At 43.7% G+C, this 25,211-nt stretch overlaps 1 protein-coding gene across 2 annotated transcripts in view; it reads left to right on the top strand.

Moving 5' to 3' along the window:
- ACER2 (alkaline ceramidase 2) overlaps positions 1-23,023 on the top strand; it is a 31,052-nt gene extending 8,029 nt beyond the window's left edge. Inside the window, exons 2-6 of one of the 2 annotated variants that reach the window (XM_026001459.2) lie at positions 1,114-1,228; positions 2,024-2,165; positions 9,740-9,877; positions 16,644-16,781; positions 20,468-23,023. In XM_026001459.2, coding sequence (XP_025857244.1) covers positions 1,114-1,228; positions 2,024-2,165; positions 9,740-9,877; positions 16,644-16,781; positions 20,468-20,654 — 720 coding nt within the window. In that variant the 3' untranslated portion in view covers positions 20,655-23,023. Of the gene's footprint in view, positions 1-1,113; positions 1,229-2,023; positions 2,166-9,739; positions 9,878-12,164; positions 12,220-16,643; positions 16,782-20,467 lie in introns of both variants that reach the window. The other variant, XM_026001460.2, reaches the window with a different exon arrangement.
- The last annotated feature ends 2,188 nt before the right edge of the window (positions 23,024-25,211 follow it).

The raw sequence follows: 25,211 nt of genomic DNA, 5'->3' as shown, positions 1-25,211 counted from the left end.
GTGGGGGCGCTGTAGGAGGTGAGGAGGGAGCAGAAAGTACCTGCACAGTGGGTACAGGATTTCTTTTTGGGGTGATGAGAAGGTTTTAGAACTAGACAGAGGTATGGTTACATATTCTGAGGGCATCTAATGACATGAAATTATACACTTTAAAATGGTCAATTTTAGGTTATGTAAAATTTTCCCTCTATTTAAAAAAATTTAGAAAAAAGGGAGCTGGCTCTGACTTCCTAAAAACAAAAAGATAAAAAAAGTAAATAAAAAAAAAAATTACAGGTGAGGTTCCAGAGTGACACCAACCAGTATGGTAGTCAGTAGGCCCCTGTGGGTGTTGAGCATGTGGAATATGGCTGGGCAGATGGAGATGTGCTGTCAGTATGAAGTTCACTCTGGACTTCAAAGCTTTATGTGAGCAACAGAATGTAAAATATCTCCTTAATGATATTTAAGTAGTGATTACGTGTCAAAATGACAATAATTTGAGTATATCATATTAGGGAAGATTTATTTTTTTGAAAAGCCAAATGCCCCTGGGCTTAAACCTCCACTAAAATCTCAAAGTTTGATCTTTATCTAAAAGTAGGTCCGATTAGGGTAGACATGGGAAAATAGGAAGCATCCCGCCTTCATGAGGGCCTTGGAGAAAAGGCTGGCCTTGCCAGTAGAAAATTACTGGGAGCTGGGAGGTCTAGCCCTCACCTCCATATTAAACTTTAGTTTACCATCACTTAATGAAGGCTTTACCTTTAAAAATGTATGTGCGAGTAGATCAGAATGCCTCGTAGTTAGTCTTGCGTAGAAAAAAGAAAGATTCTTAGGATCCAGAGAGGAGGCTGGGCAACTTTCATGGATTGATCTTGGGGAACAACTCCAAAAACACCACAAAGGGACCAGAAGAAGCCTCCAAATGGCCTCTAATGAGGTCTTAAATTATCCTGTATCTGCAGTTAACAACAACAACAACAACAAAAACAAAAAGTTCTAAGAGCTTAAACAAGATGTGTGGCCCACATTCATCCCAGTTTGCAAAAGTCATATTTGGAACACGCTGCTTTATTTTTTTGCCCTTTTACTTAATATTCATTTTTTCATTTTACATCCCCTCCCCCCCAGATCAGCAACGTCTTATTTTTCGTTTTACCGCCCATCTGCATGTGCTTGTTTCGCCAGTATGCAACATGCTTCAACAGTGGCATCTACCTAATATGGACTCTCTTAGTTGTAGTGGGTAAGTGGATTCGCTTTCGAGCATGGGCTGAAAGGGAGGAAATGGAATTCTGCACACTTCCTGTCCTATCGAACATTATGTTTTGTAAACCAAAGTCACCCTGACGTCTTAGCGAACTTTTATTTTGCTTGCTTAACGCCAGAAGGAGGACTCTTTTGAACACAGGCTTGATAACAAGGGCTACTGTAATGATCCCTGAATTGCATTTGAGGCTTTATTTACGTAACAGCCATTGGTGCTGTGCCAGCACAATTTTCTGAGGACTTCTGAAGAACATCACACACATAAAAAAAAAAAAAAAAAAAAAAGAAAAGAAAAGAAAAAAAAGAAAAATCACACAAAATAATTGATCTCTGATGAGACTCTCGCCTAATGGTCCAAAATTAAAGAAAGAAAATTCTAGATGTTTGAGCCTTCATCCATTGTTCTGGGAAATGCTTGTATAATTTCCATTTCCTTCCACAGGCAGATTGGGAATCCTTAACAGTAAGAGAATGTTGACTTTTACTTACTGCCTGTTCCCATGAAGCCCTGATGGAGGAGGATAGAGTGTTAAACTGTGGCATTATTAAAGTTCTGATGTGCTGACATTGGGGCGCTGCTTGAAATCCTCTTTTTAGGCTTCAAGTCTGCATGCCAAGGTGGTGTGTGTTTCTTCCTTCAGCTTCTTTCAGTGAGAGTGTGATCTGGTGATTGTGACAGTGGTTGGTCGAATGGCTGTCCTCCAGCAGCGTGTTGAGTTTGTGAGTCTATACTTCTGTGGTGACCTTCTTTATTGGTTGGAATTGATTCTAGGAATTGGATCCGTCTACTTCCATGCAACCCTAAGTTTCTTGGGTCAGATGCTTGATGAACTTGCAATCCTTTGGGTTCTGATGTGTGCCCTGGCCATGTGGTTCCCCAGAAGGTATCTACCAAAGGTCTTTCGGAATGACAGGTAAGCCTGTGCTAAACACTTTTGTATTTACTGCTAAGTGCAGTACCCAATATATGGATGAATGTATCTGGAAAACAGCACGCAATGGAGCCTAACCTCCTGATGAGTTTATTATGTACTTGTTTAATATCCACTGATCAGTTTATGGCCTGACAGAATAATGAGGAGGGAATTTTAATATGCTTGGACGAAGAATTTATAGGATATTAGGGGGGGCAGCCCTGGTGGCTCAGCGGTTTAGCGCTGCCTTTAGCCCAGGGTGTGATCCTGGAGTCCTGGGATAGAGTCTCATGTTGGGCTCCCTGCATGGAGTCTGCTTCTCCCTCTGCCTGTGTCTCTGCCTCTCTCTCTCTGTGTCGCTCGTGAATAAATAAATAAAATCTTAAAAAAAAAAAAAAAAGAAAAAAGGTATAGGATATTAGGGGCAAAAAGTCAAATGCTTCCCTAATAAAATCTTAAAAAAAAAAAAAAAAAGAAAAAAGGTATGGGATATTAGGGGCAAAAAGTCAAATGCTTCCCTTTTAGGAGAGAACAAAAGTGGAAAGATTTTCAGTGGGGGAGAAATTATTGAATGGTAGTTCAAAGACCTTTGATTTTCTGCTAGAACATTTCCTTGAGTCCTATCCAATTCTACCATTTGATAAGTTTATAGAATTCCATTAAGGAAGTGGCTCCTGTAGCTGTAGATCTCGTGGTTGTCAAATGGTATTGGTTTTACTTCTGCTAAGATCTACACACACATACACACCTCCAAGCTGGAGATCTGGACTTTTAGCAAGGGATGTATTTTATTTTATTTTATTTTATTTTATTTTATTTTATTTTATTTTATTTTTTTTAATTTTTATTTATTTATGATAGTCACAGAGAGAGAGAGAGAGGCAGAGACACAGGCAGAGGGAGAAGCAGGCTCCATGCACCGGGAGCCCGATGTGGGATTCGATCCCGGGTCTCCAGGATCGCGCCCTGGGCCAAAGGCAGGCGCCAAACCGCTGCGCCACCCAGGGATCCCTCAAGGGATGTATTTTAATACCTGTTGTGATGCTTATATGGTTTTACACCCAGTAAATATTTTTTTTGAACACTTACTATGCATTTTTTCTAGGCACTGGGATAAAGCAGTAAACAAAACAGAGTTTCTGCCTTCAGTGACCTCATATTGAAGTTGGGGAGGCTACAAATCAATGAACAAACAAACAGTACAATATTAGGATAAGTGCTAGGATAAAAAAAGGAAGCTGAGAAGGGTAATGGTGACATGGGGTGCTCATTTAGAGTTTGGTCAGGGAAAGCCCTTTTTGAGGAGCTGTAGGAGGTTTGTTAATATCTGAAGGAACAGAAGAGAGTCAATCTCATAAAGATGAGAAATGTTCCTAGAACATATTATCTACATATATTTCTCTGTGGGACACTATTTTATACGGAGATATGTGTATATGGATAAATAGTCTAAAAACATGGATTCAAGTAAGCAAGCTGTATGTACTCAGGGAAGAGCTATGCTAGGAAAAGAAAAGAATTCCCTACAGTTTTCCTGGTAATAGGAATTTTAGAACTATTAAAGACAAAGGCTGTTTTCTATGGATGGAGGTAGAGAAGTATCCATAAAAAATGCTGGCTGCAAAAAGCCCATGGTAGAACTATATTGATATTACAACTTTAGAATGAATTAATCTCTTTTTGAGCCTGTGTCTTTGGTATTTGCAGAGAGATGCCTAGAGAAGGAAGATAAACAACCACTATCATTGGCTATTATTAGGAATGGAATAGGGAATGAGGGAGAGAACTTTAGCTTTTTCCTTTAATCTATACCATTGTACAGTTTGTTTTTTTAAGATTTTATTTATTTATTCATGAGAGATCAGAGAGAGGCAGAGACACAGGCAGAGAGAGAGAGAGAGAGAGAAACAGGCTCCATGCAGGGAGCCCGACATGGGACTCAATCCCGGGTCTTCAGGATCACACCCTGGGCCGAAGACAGGCACCAAACCACTGAGCCACCAGGCGTCCCTGTACAGTTTTTTTTAAAACAAAGAGCACATGTTAATCTTTAATATTAAAAATGTATTTTTCGGGGATCCCTGGGTGGCGCAGCGGTTTGACGCCTGCCTTTGGCCCAGGGCGCAATCCTGGAGACCCGGGATCGAGTCCCACGTCGGGCTCCCGGTGCATGGAGCCTGTTTCTCCCTCTGCCTGTGTCTCTGCTTCTCTCTCTCTCCTGTGTGACTATCATAAAAAAAAAAAAAAAAAAAAAAAAAGTATTTTTCAACGAAGTAGGGAGAAAACATACTTCAAATGAACTAGCTGTACAATCTTCATTGTGCAGAGCTGGATTTGAATTAAATAGTTTTTTTGGGGGGGACGCCTGGGTGGCTTAGCAGTCGAGCACCTGCCCCTGGCTCAGGGCGTGATCCACAGTCTCAGGATTGAGTCCCACATCAGGCTCCCTGCCTGGAGTCTGCTTCTCCTTCTGTCTACGTCTCTGCCTTTCTCTGTGTCTTTCATGAATAAATAAATAAAAATCTTTAAAAAAAAAGTTTAAAAAAATTTATTTATTTATGAGAGATTCACAGAGAAAGACAGAAACATAGCAAAGGGAGAAGCAGGCTCCCTGGGGGGAGCCTGATGTGGGACTCCATCCCAGAACCCCAGGGTAATGCCCTGAGCCAAAGTTCAGATGCTTAACCACTGAACCACCCAGGTGCCCCTAAATAGTATTTTCTTTGAGAATCATCAAGCAGATAAAGGGTCTTCAAGATTACTTATCCAAAAACGGAGAAGGAGTGAGCCAGCTGTTAACAAGAAGTGACCAGAAGGGCATTCTCGGACTCAGGAGAAATATAGTCTCCGTTTGCCATGGCCTTCTCAGTAGAGGAAGTAGGCTTTACCGTGGGGCAGGTTGATTTGGGCGGTCTTCAGTTTCTAGTCTTGTTGTGCTTGCTTTGTTGGCTTCAGGAGAACAACCAGAGATGCTTACAAAGCCTCAGAGGTGGAGAAATGGGGTGGGGTGAGGGTCAAAGATGGGCAGCGCCAGGCAGGTTCATGAGGGGACATCATAGGCAAGGGCTTTCGAACTCTGGCTGAGAAACATCATTTACCTTTGATCTTTCCTGTGGTGTCAGAAGGTGGCCACCAGTTACCTCCATCCTGCCTGGAGCCTAGTGGGTGATAAGTTGAGAGCTGAGGAACCTCTTTGCTCTTAGATCTGATCTTTGAAGTCCTGGGATTTGAGTGAGAAGTTGCAAGTTGCAGATGATTTTGTTCATGACAATCTGGAGGTGCTGCTTGAAATTCCAAGTGACAGTTTTTAGTGTGTTCATAGAGAACCTTTTTCTTTTTTCATTTTTTTCTTTTCTTAAGTAGGCTCCACACCCAGCATGGAGCCCAACACAGGGCTTGAACTCATGACCCCAAGATCCAGACCTGAGCTGAGATCAAGAGTTGGACGCTTAACCAGCTGAGCCCCCTGCGCGCCCCTTTCTTGTTCATTTCTTGAAGGGAGGAGTGAGGGAATGTTATGAGCAGGAGAGAAAAATGAGGCATTGGATGTAGTGACTATAAAGCTTACCAACTTTAATGATGAAGCCATACCGTGAGACAGAGAGGTGACAGCTTGGTGGCAATACTTTTGTATTGCCAGCACCATTTCTCTGGGAAGATGGACTCCACTATCTTCAGCTTGGGGAGAGTCTTTTGGAGCCCTGTGCTCCACAGATGTCTGTGTCCCCAGCCTTGGAGACTCCCTGGGTTAGAATCTTAGCTCCCCTGCTTACAAATGGTGTGACTCGTCTTGACTCTTTCACTTTCTGTTTCCTCATTTGTCAAATTAGGTAAATAATCCTCTAGTGAGAGGATCCTGCAGCATACAGTAGAGTACTAGAAATGTGGCAAGTGCTCAGAGTTAGCTTCCAGTACTACCAGTGGCACGTGGAGAGTTCTGCTTAGCATTTTGGACACACACACACATACACACAGAGGGAGAAAATGGAATCGTAGAGGTGAATGAGGAAAAGGTGTGTGTTATAGGAAACTGGCGCACTGTAAATAAGGATTTCCAACTTTATTTGTCTACCTTCAACTTGCCAGTGACAGAGCAAGAAAACCAAACCCCTTTTCGTGGGCCTCACCACCCAGGACATGGGGACAGGTACAGCTCTGAGCCCAAGTGGCAGGCCAGACCAAAGACTTCGCATCAAAACCAGGATTTCTGCAGACCAGGGATTGTGTGGCTTAGCCATCCAAGCTTGCCAGTTAACATCTCTTTTTGTGATCTGGAGTTTGCTGGAATATTTCTAAAACCACATTAAAAGTAGTTCCAATATGAGGCTTCTGGAGAAGGGACAGCAGAGCCTGGTGGTGAAGTGTGTCAGATGGACATGGCTTTGGGTTATAGGGCTTTTTTTTTTTTTAAAGCTCTGGTACCTCATTTTGCTCATCTGTAAACTGGAGATATTAAGAGTACCTTGGGGGTTAGAAATATAGGGGAGAAATCCTATTAAGTGTAGAGTACAGTGTCTTGTCCAGAGTAAGGACTCAGTAAGTCTAGCAGTTAGTATGACTGGTTAATATGGCAGGTGTTTTGAAGAATGTCTAGAACAGCAGGGAAATTATTAAAGTTTACCATATAAATAGGAATAATTGGCAGGTCAAAAAAGCTGTTCTTTTATCTTGCCTAGAATATCCTAAGAATCATCAGACACTTAGCTGTTGATGGTTAAGAATTTTTAGACACTTTTGTTTTGAGAAAAAAACCCAAGAACAAAGAACTATTACAGGCTAATTGTTTCCATTTCTTAAAGATTTATCCCACTGTGATTTTTATGATTTTGCCCTCATTTTGTAATCCAGTTCAGGTTTTGAATCCTGAATTGCCAGGGTGCAGGCTGGGGTCTGGCCATTCTGCTCTAGCTGGAAGACTGGGGGCCGGAGTCTTAGGCTCTCTGGGTCAGATCAGTTCCTTACTAATAAAATGACACGCCTGGACCTTCTAGGACCAAATGCTGTAATCCTGTGATGATCATGGCCGATTATTCTATATAAATTATATTTTAGTCCTAAAGTGTAGTTTAAAGGAGTGGGTCTTAACCAAGAACATTTCCATCCCTTAAGGGACATCTGGGCAGTTCATGGATATGTTTTCGGTGGTTACAATGATGGAGGTTTTATCCTCCATAAAATCCATTTTGCTTTGGAAGAACAAAAGGGTCATCGCTAAGTATTTGCTATATAAATGGGGTGGAGAGTCTGATGGGGTTGCAAACCTCTGCTCTAAAGGGTGGCTAAAGGTAACAACAGTAGCAACTTTGTTATGTTGGTGGTGTTGGGGTTCTTTTGACTTAGGGGAATCAAGGAAGGCCAAGTGATGGGCGCTCCGTGACCTGGTTCCAGTTTGAGCCCAAAATTGGCTGGACAGTTGAGAACAGGACCAGAGATCACATCAGGGGTTGCTCCACATCGCTGATAAGAGAACAGCCTGTCAAGAAGCCCTCGCTCCTGGACATTCCCAGTTCTTGTACCTAGGACCTCTGGGGACTCTGGGGTCAGCCAGCCTGGCTCTGTGGCTTCTGCCGGTTGCAGATTTGTATGTTCACAGGTTGTTTTGTTGGCTCTTCTTAGAGCACATTCCTCCACACCCTCTGGACCGACATGGGAGGTGTCTGCCTATGTTCTCCTTAAAGAAAACAAGTTTCGTCAGGCTTGCTGCCTTTGAACTATTTGGCAGTACCCTATAGAGCTTTGGGAGATTGCAACACCAGCCCCGTCACTTTTCCCTGAGAGTAGATATTATTCACAATAACGTTGCCATTGATTCTCAAACAACGGTAATGATGACAGTGATAGTGGATTTTATTAGCACATACCATGTACTGGGCACTGGGCACCATGTTAAATGCTCTAATGCTTGTAGGGAACGCCATGGGGTAGGGGGTCTTCATTTCCAAAGGGGAAATGTGAGGCTTGGAGGGTTTAGCGATCTGCCAAAAGGTCCCACATCTACTAAGCAAGGGGAGCAGAAAGTGAACACACATCTGTTAGCTGGAACACCTGTGCTTATATTACTGTGGCTCCAGCTCCCGAACCATTGATCTAGAGAAGTAATGCAATTTAAAAATGTTTGTTTGCTAACCCTCTTTTTTTTTTTTTTTCTTTTTTTCTGCTTATCCAATCTAAAAAGGCTGAAAAGCCTTGGTGCAGGTCAAAGAACCTCCATACCCCCTGAAAGAGTGATGGCGGGTCCTTAAGGGCCATTTGCAAGGTGGGTGGAGGGGAGCCGCCTCTGTCATCCTCAGCAGGCAGCCTTTCATCCAGTAGCGAAGGATGCCAGCCAAGGCCAGGAGGAAAACACGACTCTCCTGAGGATTTGCTGCCTGGATTCTTTCCCACATACGTATTTCTTCTCTGGTTGAAGTTCAGGGCTACAATTCCTGTTCCTTCCAGTCAGAAAGTTGGCAGCTCGATCAATGATTTCCTGTGCCTTGATGATAAATGGTTTTCCTCTCGAAGAGATAAATTTGTATTTTGGAGGTTTCGGTGTACTTTGATTTCTTTATAATGGGATTTCATTCAAATGAGTTTCCCAGCTACGACCTGTTCCAGGGCTTTTGGCCAAAGTAAATTGTGCTAATGAGAAATAAAAGAAACTTCAGGAAAATCATGTGCTCCTAAATTTCAGCCATGGATGAGGCCTTGGGGATCATCTAGTCCAGCCTTTTCGTTTCATAGATAAGGAAATGGGAGTCCCAGGGAGAGAAGGAGCATGTCCCAGATCACGTCGCCACTTCTGGCTCTTTCTACAGAAAGCACCTCCACTGAGGGATGTGAGGGTGGGATTTTTCCAAGATTGGTCATGTCAAAAACTTGTCAAGAGTTCCAGTGCATGCTGGGCTGTGAGTTGCCAGTAAATATAGACACTCTTAGAATTTTTCCTTAAGCCTTTTAGCTTTATGTGTTAAACACATAGGTTTTTTTCTTTTAAACTGGGGAGCTTTGTCAGTCGTCCCCGTTTTTCTTGTAAAAGTCCTACACGTTGTTCACCTTGTAGAACAGGGGTCGGAAGGCTAGGTCCCATGAGCCAAATGGGTCCACTGCCTGCTTTTGCAAGTCAAGTTTTATTGGTGTGCAGCCACGCCCATTCACTTACTGCTGCCTACCGAGGCAGACTTAGGTAGCTGCAGAGGTCCTGGGACCTGCAAAAACCCAAAATATTTGCTGTCTTACCCTTTACAGAAAAAGCTTGCTAACCCCTGCCATATAATATATGAAAAAAATATATAGAAAAGTAACACTAACGAAAACAATTATCCATATTTAAGACCCCCAGGGACTTAGATGGATTCTCATTTCACCATTCTCTTGGCTAAATATTTTACACATTTTTTGGTTATTTCTTAAGGATAAACTTCTAGAGGTGGGGTTCCTGAACTGGGCATGTGAGTGGGCTTAAGACTCCTGGTACTTAGGGCACGACTTCTTTTCAGCTTATACTCCGCCTGTGGCACCTGTACCTTTGCCAGCATTCACTAAACAAACGAGACATCCTTTGCTAACAGTTCAGTTTGCTTTCATTGATTCAGGGGCAGATTCAAGGTGGTGGTCTGCGTCCTTTCTGCAGTTACAACATGCCTGGCGTTTGTCAAGCCTGCCATCAACAACATCTCTCTGATGACCCTGGGGGTTCCATGCACTGTGCTGCTCATTGCAGAGCTAAGGAGGTGGGTACTTTTGTTCTTCCCGCCTGCCCCTTAGGCTGACCCTGTGTTGGGAACACACCAGCTTCTGGTTTTTGTTTTTGTTTTTATAAAGATCTGAGATAGAAGGATAGCAAGCACACATGAATGGGGGGGGGGGGGGGGGAGGAGTGGAGGAGGAGAGAGAGAGAGGAGAGAGAGAGAAAGAAAGAACCTCAAGCAGACCCCCTGCAGAGCACAGAGCCTGAGGCAGGCAGGGCTTGATCCCAGGACCCTGAGATCATGACCTGAGCTGAAATCAAGGGTTTGATGCTTAACTGACTGAGCCACCCAGGCTTCCCGCCTCTGGTGTTCATTTGTTTTGTTTTTAACCACACTCAAGTGTGGAAGAGGAGTCTGACTCTTCATGTAGAGTTCCTGACTGGGTGACTAGAAGCACATTTGATGGCTTGGTTCTAAACATTAAGGGGAGAGGGGAGCAGCTGTTTAGTGGATGCAATGCATCCCAACAATCCAAAGCTAGCTCAGCAGGAACGTCTCAAGGACCTGGTGAGTGCCTAGACCAGCCTGCCTAGCCTTAATTCTGTGCGAAGAATAGATTTGTTTACATGACAAAAATAAGGAGAAGAATCCTAGTGAGGCTATTGCATTTACACGCAGAAGGGGAAACAGAGGTCTATATACGAGGCAACTTCGACTCCAGGTACGGTACCATTGACTGTGCTAGGCTCTCTGACACCTGTCCTGTAAGCCTTTGCTATTTGCATAAGGATTTTCCTTTGGAAACTTGTCTATTCAAGTTTGGGTTGATATCCAGAGACAGGTTAGCCTTGTGTGTGCAGGACTTCCTTAACCCCCAAATACATCAAACTACTGCCCTTGTTGGAATACTCTGAAAATGCTTTTTCTTTGTGCCCATCTTTATTATTATTTAAGATTTTACTTTTATTTATGAAAGAGAGAGAGAGGGAGGCAGAGACAAAGGGAGAAGCAGGCTTCACAGGGAGCACCACGGGGGACTTGATCTTAGGGCTCTGGGGTGACAACTCCAGTGGAAGGCAGATGCTTAACTGACTGAGCCATTCAGGCGCCCCCCTGTAAGATGGCGCCCCATCTTTAGAAGTGCTTTTTAATTCAATACTTTCTCATTCTTGAGGACATGGCATTTAACTGCTCTATCTTCTGAAGTCTTGTATATCTTACTTTGTGTGTGAGAGTTACTCTGTGTGATGTATTGACAGATTTCTCTCAGTCTTTGTTCTGAGAGGAGATACATGGTTCTTTCCACTGCTTTGCCTCTGAGGGTAGCTTTGAATGCTGGCAATACCAGGCATGATCAATGGTGATTGAAGAAGTATTTAAGAATACTGGCTGGCCAAGGAAGGATGCTATTGGTCTTGTCTTGTTGGCTTCCTTCAGTAGCCTTGAAGGAGTGGAAAAATAAGAGACTCGTTTCAGAACACTAACAGATTTTGAAGCTCTTTGGAAAACACACAAATTGCCAATAGAGAGATCTGAAATGGATTTGTAACAGTTTAGTGGTACTGGCTCTTATTAGGCCTGAATTGAGTAGAAGGTCCTGGACTTAGCTAGGTTTCTTGAGAACTCACTTTGTACGTAATCACAAAGGAAATCATCTGTTTCATACTTAAAAATCTTTGCCCCTGAAAAGCTAGCCACCACTCCAGCTTGTTGGTCTCCGTCATTATATTAATAAATGGCAGCATCAGGGGAAGTATCCTCCTTTCTGGATCCTTTCTGCTGGGGTCTTTCTGCCTGTGGATCATTCCTTCCATTCTCCTAAACATACTTTACTCCTGTATGTTGTCTACTGGGTCCTTAGCCCTCCTTAAATGGTCCCTCCCATTGGCCTGTAAGAACACTGGGGCCTCTCCCATCTTCTCTAGCCCTTAGCCTGGCCTCAGCCCAGGTCTGTCTCCAACCACCACCCTTTCTCTCTTGTCTGTCACAGCCCAAGGTCTTAGAAGTGCTTATTATATATGTAAGTGATCTCTGTGCCCAACATAGGGCTCAAACTCAAGACCCCAAGGTCAAGAGTCATATACTCTACCAACTGAGGCAGCCAGGTATCACAACCTAGCATATTTAAAAGTTATCTTCATCCTTTAGCTCTCATTTCTTCTTTAGCCCAGTGCAGTCTAGCTTCTGCCCCACTTCCATGCCTAAGCCCCCCTTGGCTATATGTCCAGGGACGGTTCTTCAGTCCTCCTGTGTCTTATGCGCTCTTCTCTCAGCTGTTTGCAGAATCCGCTCCTCTCATCCTTGCCTCGTTCTTCCCTATGCCTCCTAGGATGCCACACCCTCCTGGAATTTCGCTCTGCGGCAGCTTCTTTTCAGACTCTCAGGTGAGCCCCTTATTGGCTACATACCTTTGCATGTAGGGGTCCCTTAAGGTAACCTCTCGCTTGGCCTGGAAGAGCTCATTGACATTGCACTAATGGCTGAATGCATGCAAATGACTCCCAGGTGGGTGTCTGACTCTGTCCTTCCTTCTGCCTCCACTGTGGCACATCTGGCTACCTGCCCAACCTTGGACTCCACCTGTCACAGCCGTCTCAAATTCATCCAGATTCCTGATCTGCTTTTCCAGTCCTGGTTCTCTTGATATTTCCAGCTGCAGTAAATGGGAGCACCATCTACCCATTTGCTCAAGACAGAAGCCTGGTTTCCTGTCTTCCTTCCCTGAACATCCCCATCTGATCAGTGTCATTCTATTAGTTGACATGACAACTGACATCAAGTTTAATATCCTTAACCTGGCCCATTCTTCTAATAGTCCCAGTCTCTCTCTCTTTTTTTTTTTTAGCTGACATTGCATTGCTGAAGTTCAAAATCTTAACAGACCCCTGCCTGCTGACCTGTCCTGCATGAAGCTCCCCCTTACACTCTATCCTCTAGCTGTTCCGATCTTCCCTACCCCCAAAGGGGCTTAGCTCTTTCTGTCCCCAGGTCCTTGTTCTTGTTGTACATACTTTTGGACTCTCCTGTTTGGCTCGCTTCTGGCTCATCGTTAACTCACTTGTTTTGTTCAGTTGTTCATAGCATCTCAAGCTTCTTTTCTGGCACCCATCCCAATTTTTTAGTAATTAAAAAAAGTTATTTGTGCTGGTTTTTTGTTTAGTGTCTGTCCCTTTTCTTGATGCAGACTCCACAGGCAGGGGTGAGGCCCCTATGTTCACTGCCATGTCCCAGTTCCCAGCCGAGTCCCAGCAAGGAAAGATAAGATGGCTGTTGGCCTGCTTTGATAAAATTCCCAGACGAGGGGATGCTTTTGTTTCTCTTTGCATTTCCTTCCAGGACCTTTCCTGCTATCATTAGCGATGATCTGTGATCTGTAATGGCGGGTGGCAGCTAAATATTTCTCATTGAGCCTCCCTCTGCTCAAAGGAGCTGGGGAAGCTTTCTCTTTCCCATTAGCCTTGCTGCTAGAGCTTGTTTCTAGTCTTTTCATATTTTATTTTATTTAAGATTTATTTATTCATGAGAGACACAGAGAGATATATATAGAGAGGCAGAGACACAGGCAGAGGGAGAAGCAGGCTCCATGCAGGGAGCCTGACGTGGGACTCGATCCTGGGTCTCCAGGACCAGGCCCTGGGCTGAAGGCGGCGCTAAACCACTGAGCCACCCAGGCTGCCCTCTTTTCGTATTTTCATTTTCTTTTCTGAACTTTCTTCTCTCAGACCATGAGATAACAAAATTTTATTTCAGGCTATGACCTGATATTTAATGAAATTTGTGTGAATATTACTAAGTGGCTCAGCTGCATATAACATAAAATATTTTAAAAAATTATTTATTCATGAGAGAAACAGCGAGACAGAGACAGAGACATAGGCAGAAGGAGAAGTAGGCTCCCTGCGGGAAGCCCGATGCAGGACTTGATCTCAGGACCCTAGGATCACAACCTAAGCCAAAGGCAGATGCTCAACCACTGAGCCACGTAGGTGCCTCACATTCAACATATTTTATTTTATTTATTTTTAAGATTTTATTTAATCATGTGAGACACAGAGAGAGGCAGAGACATAGAGGGAGAAGCAGGCTCCCCACGGGGAGCTAGATGCGGGACTCAATCCCAGGACCCCAGGATCATGACCTCAGCCAAAGGCAGATACTCAATCACTGAGCCACCCAGGCACCCCTAACATATTTTAAAGTAGGTGCTTTTTTACTGAGTATAGGAGACAACTTTGAGAATACAACAAAGGGTTAAGAAGAGGAGAACTGCAGTTATCAGCTCAGGTTTTTTTTTATCCTAGAATTGGGTCCTGTTGTATATATCACTTTTGTTCTGCTTTTCTCATTTAATCTCACACTGAGTCAAGTACAGATAGGCCTGGTCAGCAGCAGGTAGCAGGAGCTCTCCCTCTATGAACAGAGGAAGGGGCAGTCCCATGGCACCCTGAGATGCTGATTGGGCAGGGCTTTCCCCACACATGACTCCTCACTTGGCATTCTGCTTCTCTTGCCACTTGGCACATGCACTGCCTCTCCAGCATATTGAGGTATGTTCTGGTGTGTTCCTTAAGCAAAAGATTCTAGGTTTAATTGAATTGAGTGTACCAAATTGTCTGTAGTTGTTGACACTTATTTTTATCCACATTCATTTTATCTTTTACAATAGCAAGGCAAGAGGCCTGTTCATTTTGCCTTCCACAGTGCCTAGCATGCATTCAGAGAATTTGGTACTGAATCAACGTGGTTGCTGTTGTTGGGGTTTTTTTGGTTTTTTTTTTTGAAGTCTGAGGAAAAAAATGTGTTTCTTAGATCACTGGAATCCAATTAACATTTTCTTTTACTTCCTTGTTTTATTTATTCATTCAGCAAGCATTGATTTCATGTCTATTCTGGGCCAGGCACTGCATATACTTGGTGAAAAGCAGGTAGAGTTCCTATTCTCTTTGAGCTTCCCGTCTAGTCAGATACTAGACCTTCAATCACACAATCACACAAATGAAAACTGTATCAGCTTGTGATGAGTGTTATGAAGGAAAATGGTGGGCACTCATGGTATGGACAATGTAACAGGGGTGGGGGCTGTCAGAGAAGGTCTATTTGAGAAGGCACCCTGGAAGCCGAGACCTGAGGAGGCAGAGAAAGCTGAGCTGAGAGAGAGGAGGAGCCTCTGAGGGTGAGCTGCCCAACAAAGTGAAGCAGGAATTTAGTGTCTCCAGTTCTGGGTCTCTCTCGAAAAGTTTTTCAAGGAATGCATTTAGCTCTCCTACAACAGGGTATTTCTGTTTGTGTTTTTTGAGTTGGCCTTTCTGAACCTATTTCCCATCCTGTTTTCACTGATGCTTGTGCCAATGCTTCTGTCAGGTGGCTGGGAAAGGTACCAACCAGTCAGGCTTTTGACATTTATACAACAAATATGAACAAATAGATGTGGCTTCTTCTCAGGTGCAGAGGTTACACATTGGACTCTGGGTCCCGAGAGGGAGCTTAGCTGACCCAGGAGCGGTCTGTGGAGGGAAGGAGAGCTTGAGGGAGAGCTGAGAAGAACCCTCAGCCACCAGCTGCCTCTGAGCATGCCTCCCTAGGAATGGAAGTCACCCTCCTTTATGAACAATTCAAGAACGAGGGAGGGAAATGACAATGGAAATTTCTTTGGGCTCTTAGGATTTGTTTCTGAAAAGCATTTTGTCCCAGTGTATGTGAGAACTCACTTTTTTATTCAGCAAATCAGGGGAGCCCTCTGTGTTCCATGCTGTTTCAGGGGAAGACCAATTGTCAGCAGGTAAAACATGGAGGATGCTAGAGGGGTTATAATCCCTACAGAGAAAATTGGAGGAGAGAAAAGGAAATGGAGGTGGGGTTGGGAGCGTCACTTAGCGGGTGGAGACAGGTGGTGTGATTGTTAACAACAGTGGTCAGGAAAAGGCTTACTACTGAGTGACATTAAGCAGAGACTTGGGAGACTGTGAACCACATGAATATGTGAGGAAGAGCACCCCAGGTGGCGGAACAGTCAATGCTAAGGTCTGGGGAACATGCCAGGGATATTTGAGGAGCGCAAGGAGCCCTGCGGCAGGGGGTGTGCGGTTGATGAGCAGAGGTGGCAAGGGGCAGTGTAAATAGAAGAGCAAGTGGAGGGCAGAGAACAAGCCAGCACACATGGGGCCTTGTGGCCCCTGGGAACATGTTGGCTTTCCCTCTGGTTAAGTGGAAGACAGAGGGAGGCTTTGAGCAGAGCACTGAGAGTGGACTGTAGGAGCAGGGGCAGAAGGAGGCAGTTGCCATAACTCAGGTAGGAAGTGATGGTGGCTGGACTCAGGTGGAGGTGGTGGGAAGGGTATATAGACTTTGGGTATATAGTGAAGGTAGAGCTGATGGGTTGCATGTGGGGTGTGTGGACAAGTACAGTGACTAAGATACTGGCCTTGAGCTTCTGAAGAGCGTGGAAGGCTCTTTGCCTGAGCTGGCTGAGAGGAGAGCAGATCTTGGGCAGGAGGAGAGATTAGGAGTTCATTATGGACATGTTAAATTTAGGTCTGCGTTGCACAGGGGGAGACACGTCCAGAAGGTAGCTGGCTATGGGAGTCTGGAGTCAGGGAGAGACCAGGGTGAGAACACGGCTTTGGGAGTCATCTGCACATGTATGTATGGCATCCACGTCCACAAGCTTGTGGGGTGACAGGATGTGGGGTTGGACCTCCAGTGCTGAGAGGCTGGGGTGGGGGGAGTTGTGAGGAGCCAGAAAAGATTGGCCAGCAAGGCGGGTGGCAGCCCAGACTGAGGGTGACTTGTTTTCTGGGTCCCTGTGCAGGTGTGACAATGTGCGTGTCTTTAAACTGGGCCTCTTCTCTGGCCTCTGGTGGACCCTCGCGCTCTTCTGCTGGATCAGTGACCGAGCCTTCTGTGAGCTGCTGTCCTCCTTCCACTTTCCCTACCTGCATTGCGTGTGGTAAGTGCCAGCGACCAGACTGCCGTCTTCATCCGCCCGTGGGCAGGTACTCTCTTCCTTGTAGGGAACGCAGGTGTGCAAGAGGACGGAGCACGGCCTGAGCACTCTTCTCTCCTCACAGAAACGGTCAGATCTTTTGGAAGCAATGGAAAGTATTGTCAAAAGCAGAATAGGCTCTGGAGAGCAGGCTTAGCCAGATCAGAAAGACCTAATTGTGTGAGGTTCAAGTCTGTGGTCTCTTACCTCTAGTTCCATTACTAAAGCATAAAGGAGCTTGAAAGCTGAATCCGTAACCTGAACTCTAGCTAGATCTCTGGGGGTGGGATGGGGGTGGGGAAGGCTTGGGACAGAAGTGATGTGGGGACTGAGATGCTCAAGTGACCGGGTGAAGGCAACACAGGTCATTTGGGGACAGTCTCACCCCTTCACTTAACAGGTAGAGATAGATGCCCAGAGAGGTGAATTAATTGTTCATGATTGCTCACCTGGGAGTTCAGTCGTGGGAATTGGAGCATCTATGCATTGGAATGCTCAGGATATGTGGTTAAGTTTAAGAAAAAAAAAAAAAAGCAGCAAACAGTTTATTAAACAGCCTGTAGAATCCTACACTCAGCTGAGAAGTTGAGTGGTTTCTTCCTCTGAACTGCTTCAGCTCCAAACCAGAATCCTGATTTCCTCGGTCCTCTAGGACTTCTGATTGCAAAAGAGAGCAAGGGCCAAGGGAAATCTGCTTTAGGATGTCCCTTATAAATTGAAAGCACCCAGGGAGAATTCTAGTGGTAAGGAGTTGGAAAAGCTTTATTAGATCCAAGATTCAGAAGAAGCTTGACTTCTATCAGGAAATGCCTGAAACTCGTGTAAATTGCCTTGAACATGGGAGCTTGTATATATTTAACATGATACCCAACCTGCTCTCAGTTTAAGGCTCCGGGACTCCCAGGACTGTTTTCCAAAAGACAATACAATGTAAAACAGCACAAAGTGGAGATTCCAGTCTCAGGGTCCTTTTCCTGATATTTTTTAGGTTCAACCTCAACTCACACTAGTGAATTTATGCACTATAGATTTGCTGAGTTATAATGGAGATCATAAAATGCAGATTTTAACTGTGTACTTTAATGAGTTTTGATAAATGTATACATGTATATAAAAAAGACTTCATTCAAGGTACTATAAGTACATTTTTAATCAAGTTTTTTGGTAATGTCAGCAATTTAAGCAAAATTCAAAAAGTAAGTTGTAATTAACTTAGTTTGAGTTTGAGAAATTAAGCAGGAGGTACACCACAGTTGAACCATGTTTTTAGCTCAGTTATGATGTTTTAAGAACAAATTTAAGCAGAGTAGTATAGAGAGGCTCTCATAATTCTGTCCAAAGAGTGATAACAATTGTTAACAACCTAAAGTTTATTCCTCCAGACTTTAAGATTATTTTTAAGTAATCTCTGCACCTAACATGGAGCTCGAACTGATAACCCTAAGATCAAGAGTCACATGCTCCATCAGTTGAACCACCCAGGTGTCCCTCCTTCCAGATTTTTAAAAAAGATTATTTGAGAGAGACCAAGCACACATGCACAAGAGAGAGGGGTATGTCGGAGGGACCAAAGGAGAGGGAGAAGGAAACTGGAGCAGATTCCACGCAGATCTCAAGATAGGGCTCAACCTTACGACGCTGAGATCATGACCTGAACCAAAACCAAGAGTTGGCTGCTTAATGGATGTACCACCCAAGAACCCCACCTTCCAGATTTTTCACGTCTATTTCTCTAACTCTACCTTTTAAAAAATAAATATATCATTCTATATATGCTCCAAACTTTTTTTTTTTTTAATAGGATGGTGGACAACTTTCCTTACCAATGCATATGTATTACCTTTCATATTTTTGTGTCCAATTAATATTTCATAGTATGGATGCTTTATAAATCATTTAGCCAAACTATTAATGGATAATTAGGTTATTTGTTCACATGCCTAAACATTTCCTTAGGTTAAATTTTTTATACATCTATACCTATATATAGATATATCTGTATCTATAAATGCAGGTACAAGTATAGATCTCTATCTCCAAATCCAGGGAGAGTATATTAATGAACACTTTCTATTAGAGTCTATAATATCTAATATATATGAAAGTATAGGTAAAAGGCATTAGCTCTTAAATGTTGTTAACCTGATTAAAAATATTTTCCTGTCTTTGTAAAGTTAGAATTATTGTTGAGCATCTTTTCCATTGTAATTTTAATGTGTATATTTCTTTTTTTTTTTTGAAAGGTACCTTTTCATTTGCCTTCTCTGTGGAGTTTTTTCTATTTTTAAAAATTTATATCTAGCATATCTAGCACCTAGTGCCTGGCACATAGTCACCAGTCATTACTGTCCAATAGCTGTATGTATTATGCACATTTGCATCATTTTCAAGATATAGGGAATACTACATTAAGCCCTCATGGAGGCAACATCCAGCTTCAGTGCTTATCAGCCTGAGGCCAGTCTCACTCCTGCCATCCTCACCCACTGCCTGCTCCCCTACCGATTCTTTAAGGGGCATCCTGTGAAATGATTAGTTTTTGAGAGTTATTTGGAACGTAGGGATTTTATTTTTATTTTCCGAGAGACACAGAGAGAATGTGTGCATGAGTAAAGGGAGTGGCAGAGGGGGAGAGAGAATCCTGTGCAGGTTCCATGCTCAGTAGAGAGCCTGATGTGGGGCTGGATCTCACCCCCCTCTTAGATCATGACCTGAGGTGAAATCAAGAGTCAGCTGCTTAACAGCTGGACCCCACCCAGGTGCCCTGGAATATAAGGATTTTACTTTAATTTAAAAAAAATTAAAATAGAATTTAAATTCAATTAATTAACATATAATGTATTGTTGGTTTCAGAGGTAGAGGTCAGTGATTCATCAGTCTTGAATATAAGGACTTTAACTCTTTGGTCATACGGTACAAATATTCCTCCCTCCCCTTTTCCATTTATCTTTCAGGATAGAATGAGTTTGGTGCCATCTTGGTTTTAAAGATTCCTGTTCTCACACCTGTCAGTCTTTTCCTGCTCAGAATCCTGCTCACAGGATTTCTGGACTTTGTTTCATTCTCAGAACGGCTGCCCCCACCAGAGTTTATGAAAGTGTTTTCTTTGATTATATTTAAAAAAACATTTTAAGTCTTTCATTCATCTGGAATGGAATTCCACTCTAGGGTAGAAAGAAGGATTACATGCTTCTAGATGGTCCCTTGCTTGATAAAGATTCATGTTTAAATTTTTACAGACACAGAGTAAAAAAGTTTCCCTACTAAAACTGTAGTAGTTTAATTGGTATAAAAGGATTCCTAGTAAAAGGCAGAAACTATGTATATGCAACGTTGCAGTAAGAAGGTGGGATCTCATCAGATGTCAGTTCCATCTTCCTAGCACCTGTTTTAAATCCTTGGGCCTCAGTCTTTGGGGGTTGAGCCAAAGACTGTTACCAGGTGGAATATTTTAGAACTTTCCAGAGCTGGCCCTGTTGGTTCCAGATTTGTTGGTCTCCTGCGATGCGGGGGACTGTCCTGACAGGAAGAGGCGCTGGCCTGTGGTTACCTCGGGGAGGTGGGCTGGGCCAGAGTGCTGGGCAGGCTCACCCAGGGCGGCAGCTCTGTTTGCACCTGTTCGGGGCTCACATCCTGTATCCTTCTGCAGGCACATCCTCATCTGCCTTGCTGCCTACCTGGGCTGCGTATGCTTTGCCTACTTTGATGCTGCTTCCGAGATCCCCGAGCAGGGCCCCGTCATCAAGTTCTGGCCCAGCGAGAAATGGGCCTTCATCGGGGTCCCCTACGTGTCCCTCCTGTGTGCCAGCAAGAAGTCACCGGTCAAGATCACGTGATGGGGAGGCTGGCTTCTCTGCTTGCTTTTCCCTCCTGCATTGGGCTTGCCAGTGAAGACAGCAGGGGGCTTGTAGAGCTAGGGGGAGGGCCTGTCTTTTTGGTATTCTGTTCCCTTGGGCTCTAACTAGTGTGGCCGTGGCCCACCAGGACTCCACTGTGCAGGGGGAAGGGTGTCTTCCCCTTTCCCGAAATTGGAAAGTGGAGGGCTCAGGGGCACCAGGTAGATCTCCTCAGCGTCCCTTCCAGATGCAGGGACCTGTTGCAGCAGAGGCAGAGCAGTCCCTCAGTGGGGGTGGGGTGGGGGTGGGGGTGGGGTGGGGGTGGGGCTCATTTCCCAGCGGGGGTTTACTTGAGACTCTGTGGACCCCTGTACTCTCGGAGGAGACTCCTGCTCACAGACATACCCTGCCACAGGCAAGACCCACTGACCGATGGAACATGCCAAGGATTTTCATTTGGGGGAATGGCCCTAGAATAAAACCAAGCCAATGAAACCCACGAGGCCACTCGTCCACCTGGAACTCACAGTAACCAAGTTTATGTGCGCTTGCGAATCCTTTACTACCTCTGCTGAGAGCCGGGGACCTCAGAGGAGGGTGAAGTGGACAAAAAGACCCTCTGTGCCAAAAGCTACACTTCACATTGAGCCATTCTCGAAGATGAGCACAATTTTCAAATGTTGACATTGTTGGCTGTCTGGCCCAGTCACCTCAGACACACGGAGAACAGGTGTGGGGTGATCTGGCTGCACACAGACCCCTGCCCCTTACTGCTGAGCTTTGAAGGTCAAGGTCTCCTTCCTGTTTGGTCAAGGGAGCTGGGGGCATGAATCCTGGTTCAGCATCTGGAGCAAACTTGAAGTTCTGGAAGCTTATGCTGCTCGGAAGCCTTCTGTATGCTCTTCCGTGCTGGAAGTTATCCTTTAAAACCTAGCCTCTTTTTCGTCCCCTATTTCCTGAGGGAAATAGGTGCTTCCTGTGGCTTCCTCGAGCATCTGACAGCTGCTTCTCCAGTCCTGCAGTGACTAGTCGCTGGCTTCCCAGGTTGCTGCTGCAGTGGGCAAGTCTGAGTTTTTCCTCAGCAGAAGTGACACTGGCTACGGCTAACCTCTTCACTGAGCTGAATGAAGATTCCAGAATTGTCAGCAAGGCGTGAGGGGGTAGGCATGACCTCAGGGATACTCACTGGAACTCCCACATCTCCTGCTTTGCAACATTGCATGGTAAAGGAAGGCAGGACACACGTGTCCTGGTGAGGACAGGAGTCTGAAGCTAAGGATCTGAGAGCTGGACAGTACCAGTCTTTGGCATGTCTAGGAACTCTTGCTCTAATCAGAATTTGTACAGGATCCTAGGTGAAGAGCCCAACAAGGAACAATGAATTGAGAGTTTAAAAAAGGAAAGGCTTTATTCTACTTTTGTGGTTTTCAAGTTATTTGTAGCAGAACCCTATTTAAAGTAAGAAATCTTGATGGAACCTAAACCTGAGAACTATGTTGTGATCTATTTGTTTAAATTTATTTTAAGGTTGAACTTATATATTTCCCTAATATCATGCAGTGAAAATGCAAGTTAAATTGGTTTCCGTGGTAAAAAATTTGGTATTGAATGAGCGTACCTGTTTATTATGGTTTAAAAATGTGCTTTGAAAAATAGTATTTATGTATTTGTGGGACCTTCAAATTCACCTCTGATACCTAGGTGGTTCTGTGGTTCATGGAACCACCTAGAGTTTTAGAACTACTGTTAAGTCCTTTGGTTTCAAGTCTAGAATTTTTTTTAAAGGGAAATATCAGTCCTCGCTTTAGATGGACTTACTAGGCATGGATTCTGGGCTCATCCATTCCTGCAGTATACAAATGCTCCAAAGTAGGGGGAAGCTTTGATGTACTTTAAGCCCAGCTGTCTTAGTGTGGAAGCATAGATGAGGAGAGGCAGGGGGTGTGGGAAGTGTTTGCATTCTCTATGAGGCTTAATTTCTGTTTAGGGCTCCTCAGTGACGGGAGCATTATTCCAGCAATCAAGAAGGGAGGAGGTCTCCTTATCAGGGAGGGAGGGTGGGTCACTGGGGAATATCACGTCCAGCTTCAACACTTTGACCTTGCTCTTCTGGAAGTTTCCAAGTGTCCTTTGGAAACAGGGATAAAATGTGACTGCTGGAAATAAGTGGCCCAACTCACAGGGCTGTTTCCATCCATCTTCTACAAGACAAAGGACTTAACATGTCAGAAAGGAGGTTTTTCCTGTAAAAAACAAAAACCCAAAAAACAACCCCCCCCCAAAAAAACAGAAGGCCTTTCTAGAGATTGGTTTTAATGAGTTAAGGACTGATAAAGAAGTATGGAATGGGGTAGATTTGAGAACAAAAACATTACTGTTGAACAAAAATCACTATAGCTCTTAGCATGAAGATGGTGAATCAAGAAAGTAGGAGTTGAACAGTTTTTTTTTTTTTAAGATTTTATTTATTCATGAGAGACACACACACACACACACACACACAGAGAGAGAGAGAGGGGCAGAGACACAGGCAGAGGGAGAAGCAGGCTTCATGCCGGGAGCCCAACGCAGGACTAGATCCTGGGACTCCAGGATCAGGCCCCAGGCCGAAGGGAGGCGCTAAACAGCTGAGCCACCAAGGGATCCCAAAGTTGAACAGTTCTATTTAAAGTTAGACTTATAGCATCATTCATATTTATACTTATGATGCTTTGATAGTACTACACAGTCTTGAAAGAAATTTGGAAAACTATAGGAAAGTTGAAGAGAAAAAAAATCTGTATTTTCCAAGGACAATCATTGTTAATATTTTGGTATTTTGGTGTATTCCTCCCCCGACCTGCCTCGAGTTGTAAATAGATGCCTTTTAGAGTGGACAGTTCAACTGGTAACTTGAATGGAATGTAAATACCAGTTGTGTATATTTCATGAGGAGCAGCTTTTGGAATATACTCGTGTTAGCTATACACTTGAGAGCTCATCACTGGATTCTGACTTACTGCTGAGTCTTCTTTTTAAATTGAGCCTGACATGAATAGGTCCTAAGAAATAATGAACTGAATTCTCCTTTTGATAGGCCTCTACTCTTGGATTCATGAGCTGTTAAAAATAGGGCTCTACAGTTTTTTATTCCCCAAATGTAAAAAAAAAAAAAAAAAAAAAAAAAAAGTGAATAGCTTATTAATTGATGTGCAATCAGGAATCTTTTTGGTTTTTTCCCCTAATCATACAGGGAAGTGGAGATTTGACATTTGGGAGTTAGGTCACGGCAGTTACTCATCATGGCTGTCAGATTTTTGTTCTCCTTAGAATTTGCCAAGATCGATTACCAGCAGGAATTGGATCTAAGATATTAAACATTACTATCCTAGTTATCAAGCAATCATTTAAGTCAGTGATTCTTATTTTCAATCAAACACTGAGTGGTGATTCTTTTAGAAAAAAATCTTTTCTCCTCTTTATGATTAGGATTATGGTATTAGCACTTCAGTGACTATATTTAAGGCATATGATGGGGAAGAGATACCTGAATCTATTTGGTAACAGGCTGCATTTTGGGAGAAACTATGCCTGTCCCTCTGATGAGTGCCTAAAATATTAATTGTGGATGAAAGATGTCCTGTTGGGGGAATCTAAGCTTGGTGGACATCAAGCGCAGACTTTCTAAATATACAGTAACTTGTTATTTTTATCGTATTTCTCAGGTGTGTGAAAACTTCTCACCAGTTCATCATGCTTATGTGAGCCAGGGCCCTGTCGGAGGCTCTGAGCATGGGAGGGAGTCTTCCTTGGCTCTTCATCCCATGTGGCTGACATGCAACCATCTCTGGGGGAAAGGGAAGGGCTGAAGCTTGTCCAACGGATCCCCTCTCATAGCTCCTTTCCCCCCAAATGAGCTGGGAACCTTTCATTGCCAGCTCTTTGCCTCGGTGCTGCCATTCCAGCTGGCCAAAGAGAATTCGCAGGCCAGATTGGGGTTCTCAATTAATTTTGTGGTTATTCTCCTACAGACAAAACAAAAAGGCCTCTATTCTAAAGGACTAATTGAATGGTTTCTTTCTCTACATGTTAAACCAGATTGTGGACTATTTTATAATCACAGTGTGTAATCAGAGCATATATAGTATTTTCAGATATATCCCTTGTTTTATACTTTATATAGTTGTGCCATATAAGGGTGGTATGCCCACTGCCTGTGGTAGCATTTAGTCTCCATTGCTTTGGGAGTGATTTTGAAATGGAGCTTTTGCACTTTATGCTATTTTTGTGAACTAGGACCGTTACATTCGATATTAAAGCCCTAAATGGCATTTTCTGTGAATATGTATGTTTGTCTTTATTTCCAAAACGACTTCTGAAATAGCTGAAAATGAAAAATGTATTTAATGGGTTGTCAAACAAGGCACATTTTCCCAGATTAATTTGTTAATGAATTGGGTATCGTTTTTAAGCATACTTTGGATTAGTGTAGCTGTTCTCGGAGCTGTGACATTAACACACCTAGTACTTCCAGCATAAGGTGCCTAAGTGCATACTAAATGACTTCCTTTTGCAGGA

Source organism: Vulpes vulpes, chromosome 12, assembly GCF_048418805.1.
Source record: "Vulpes vulpes isolate BD-2025 chromosome 12, VulVul3, whole genome shotgun sequence".
Classification (NCBI taxonomy): domain Eukaryota; kingdom Metazoa; phylum Chordata; class Mammalia; order Carnivora; family Canidae; genus Vulpes; species Vulpes vulpes.
The sequence above is the reverse complement of the archived record's forward strand: the minus strand, read 5'-3'. Positions and strand labels throughout refer to the sequence as shown.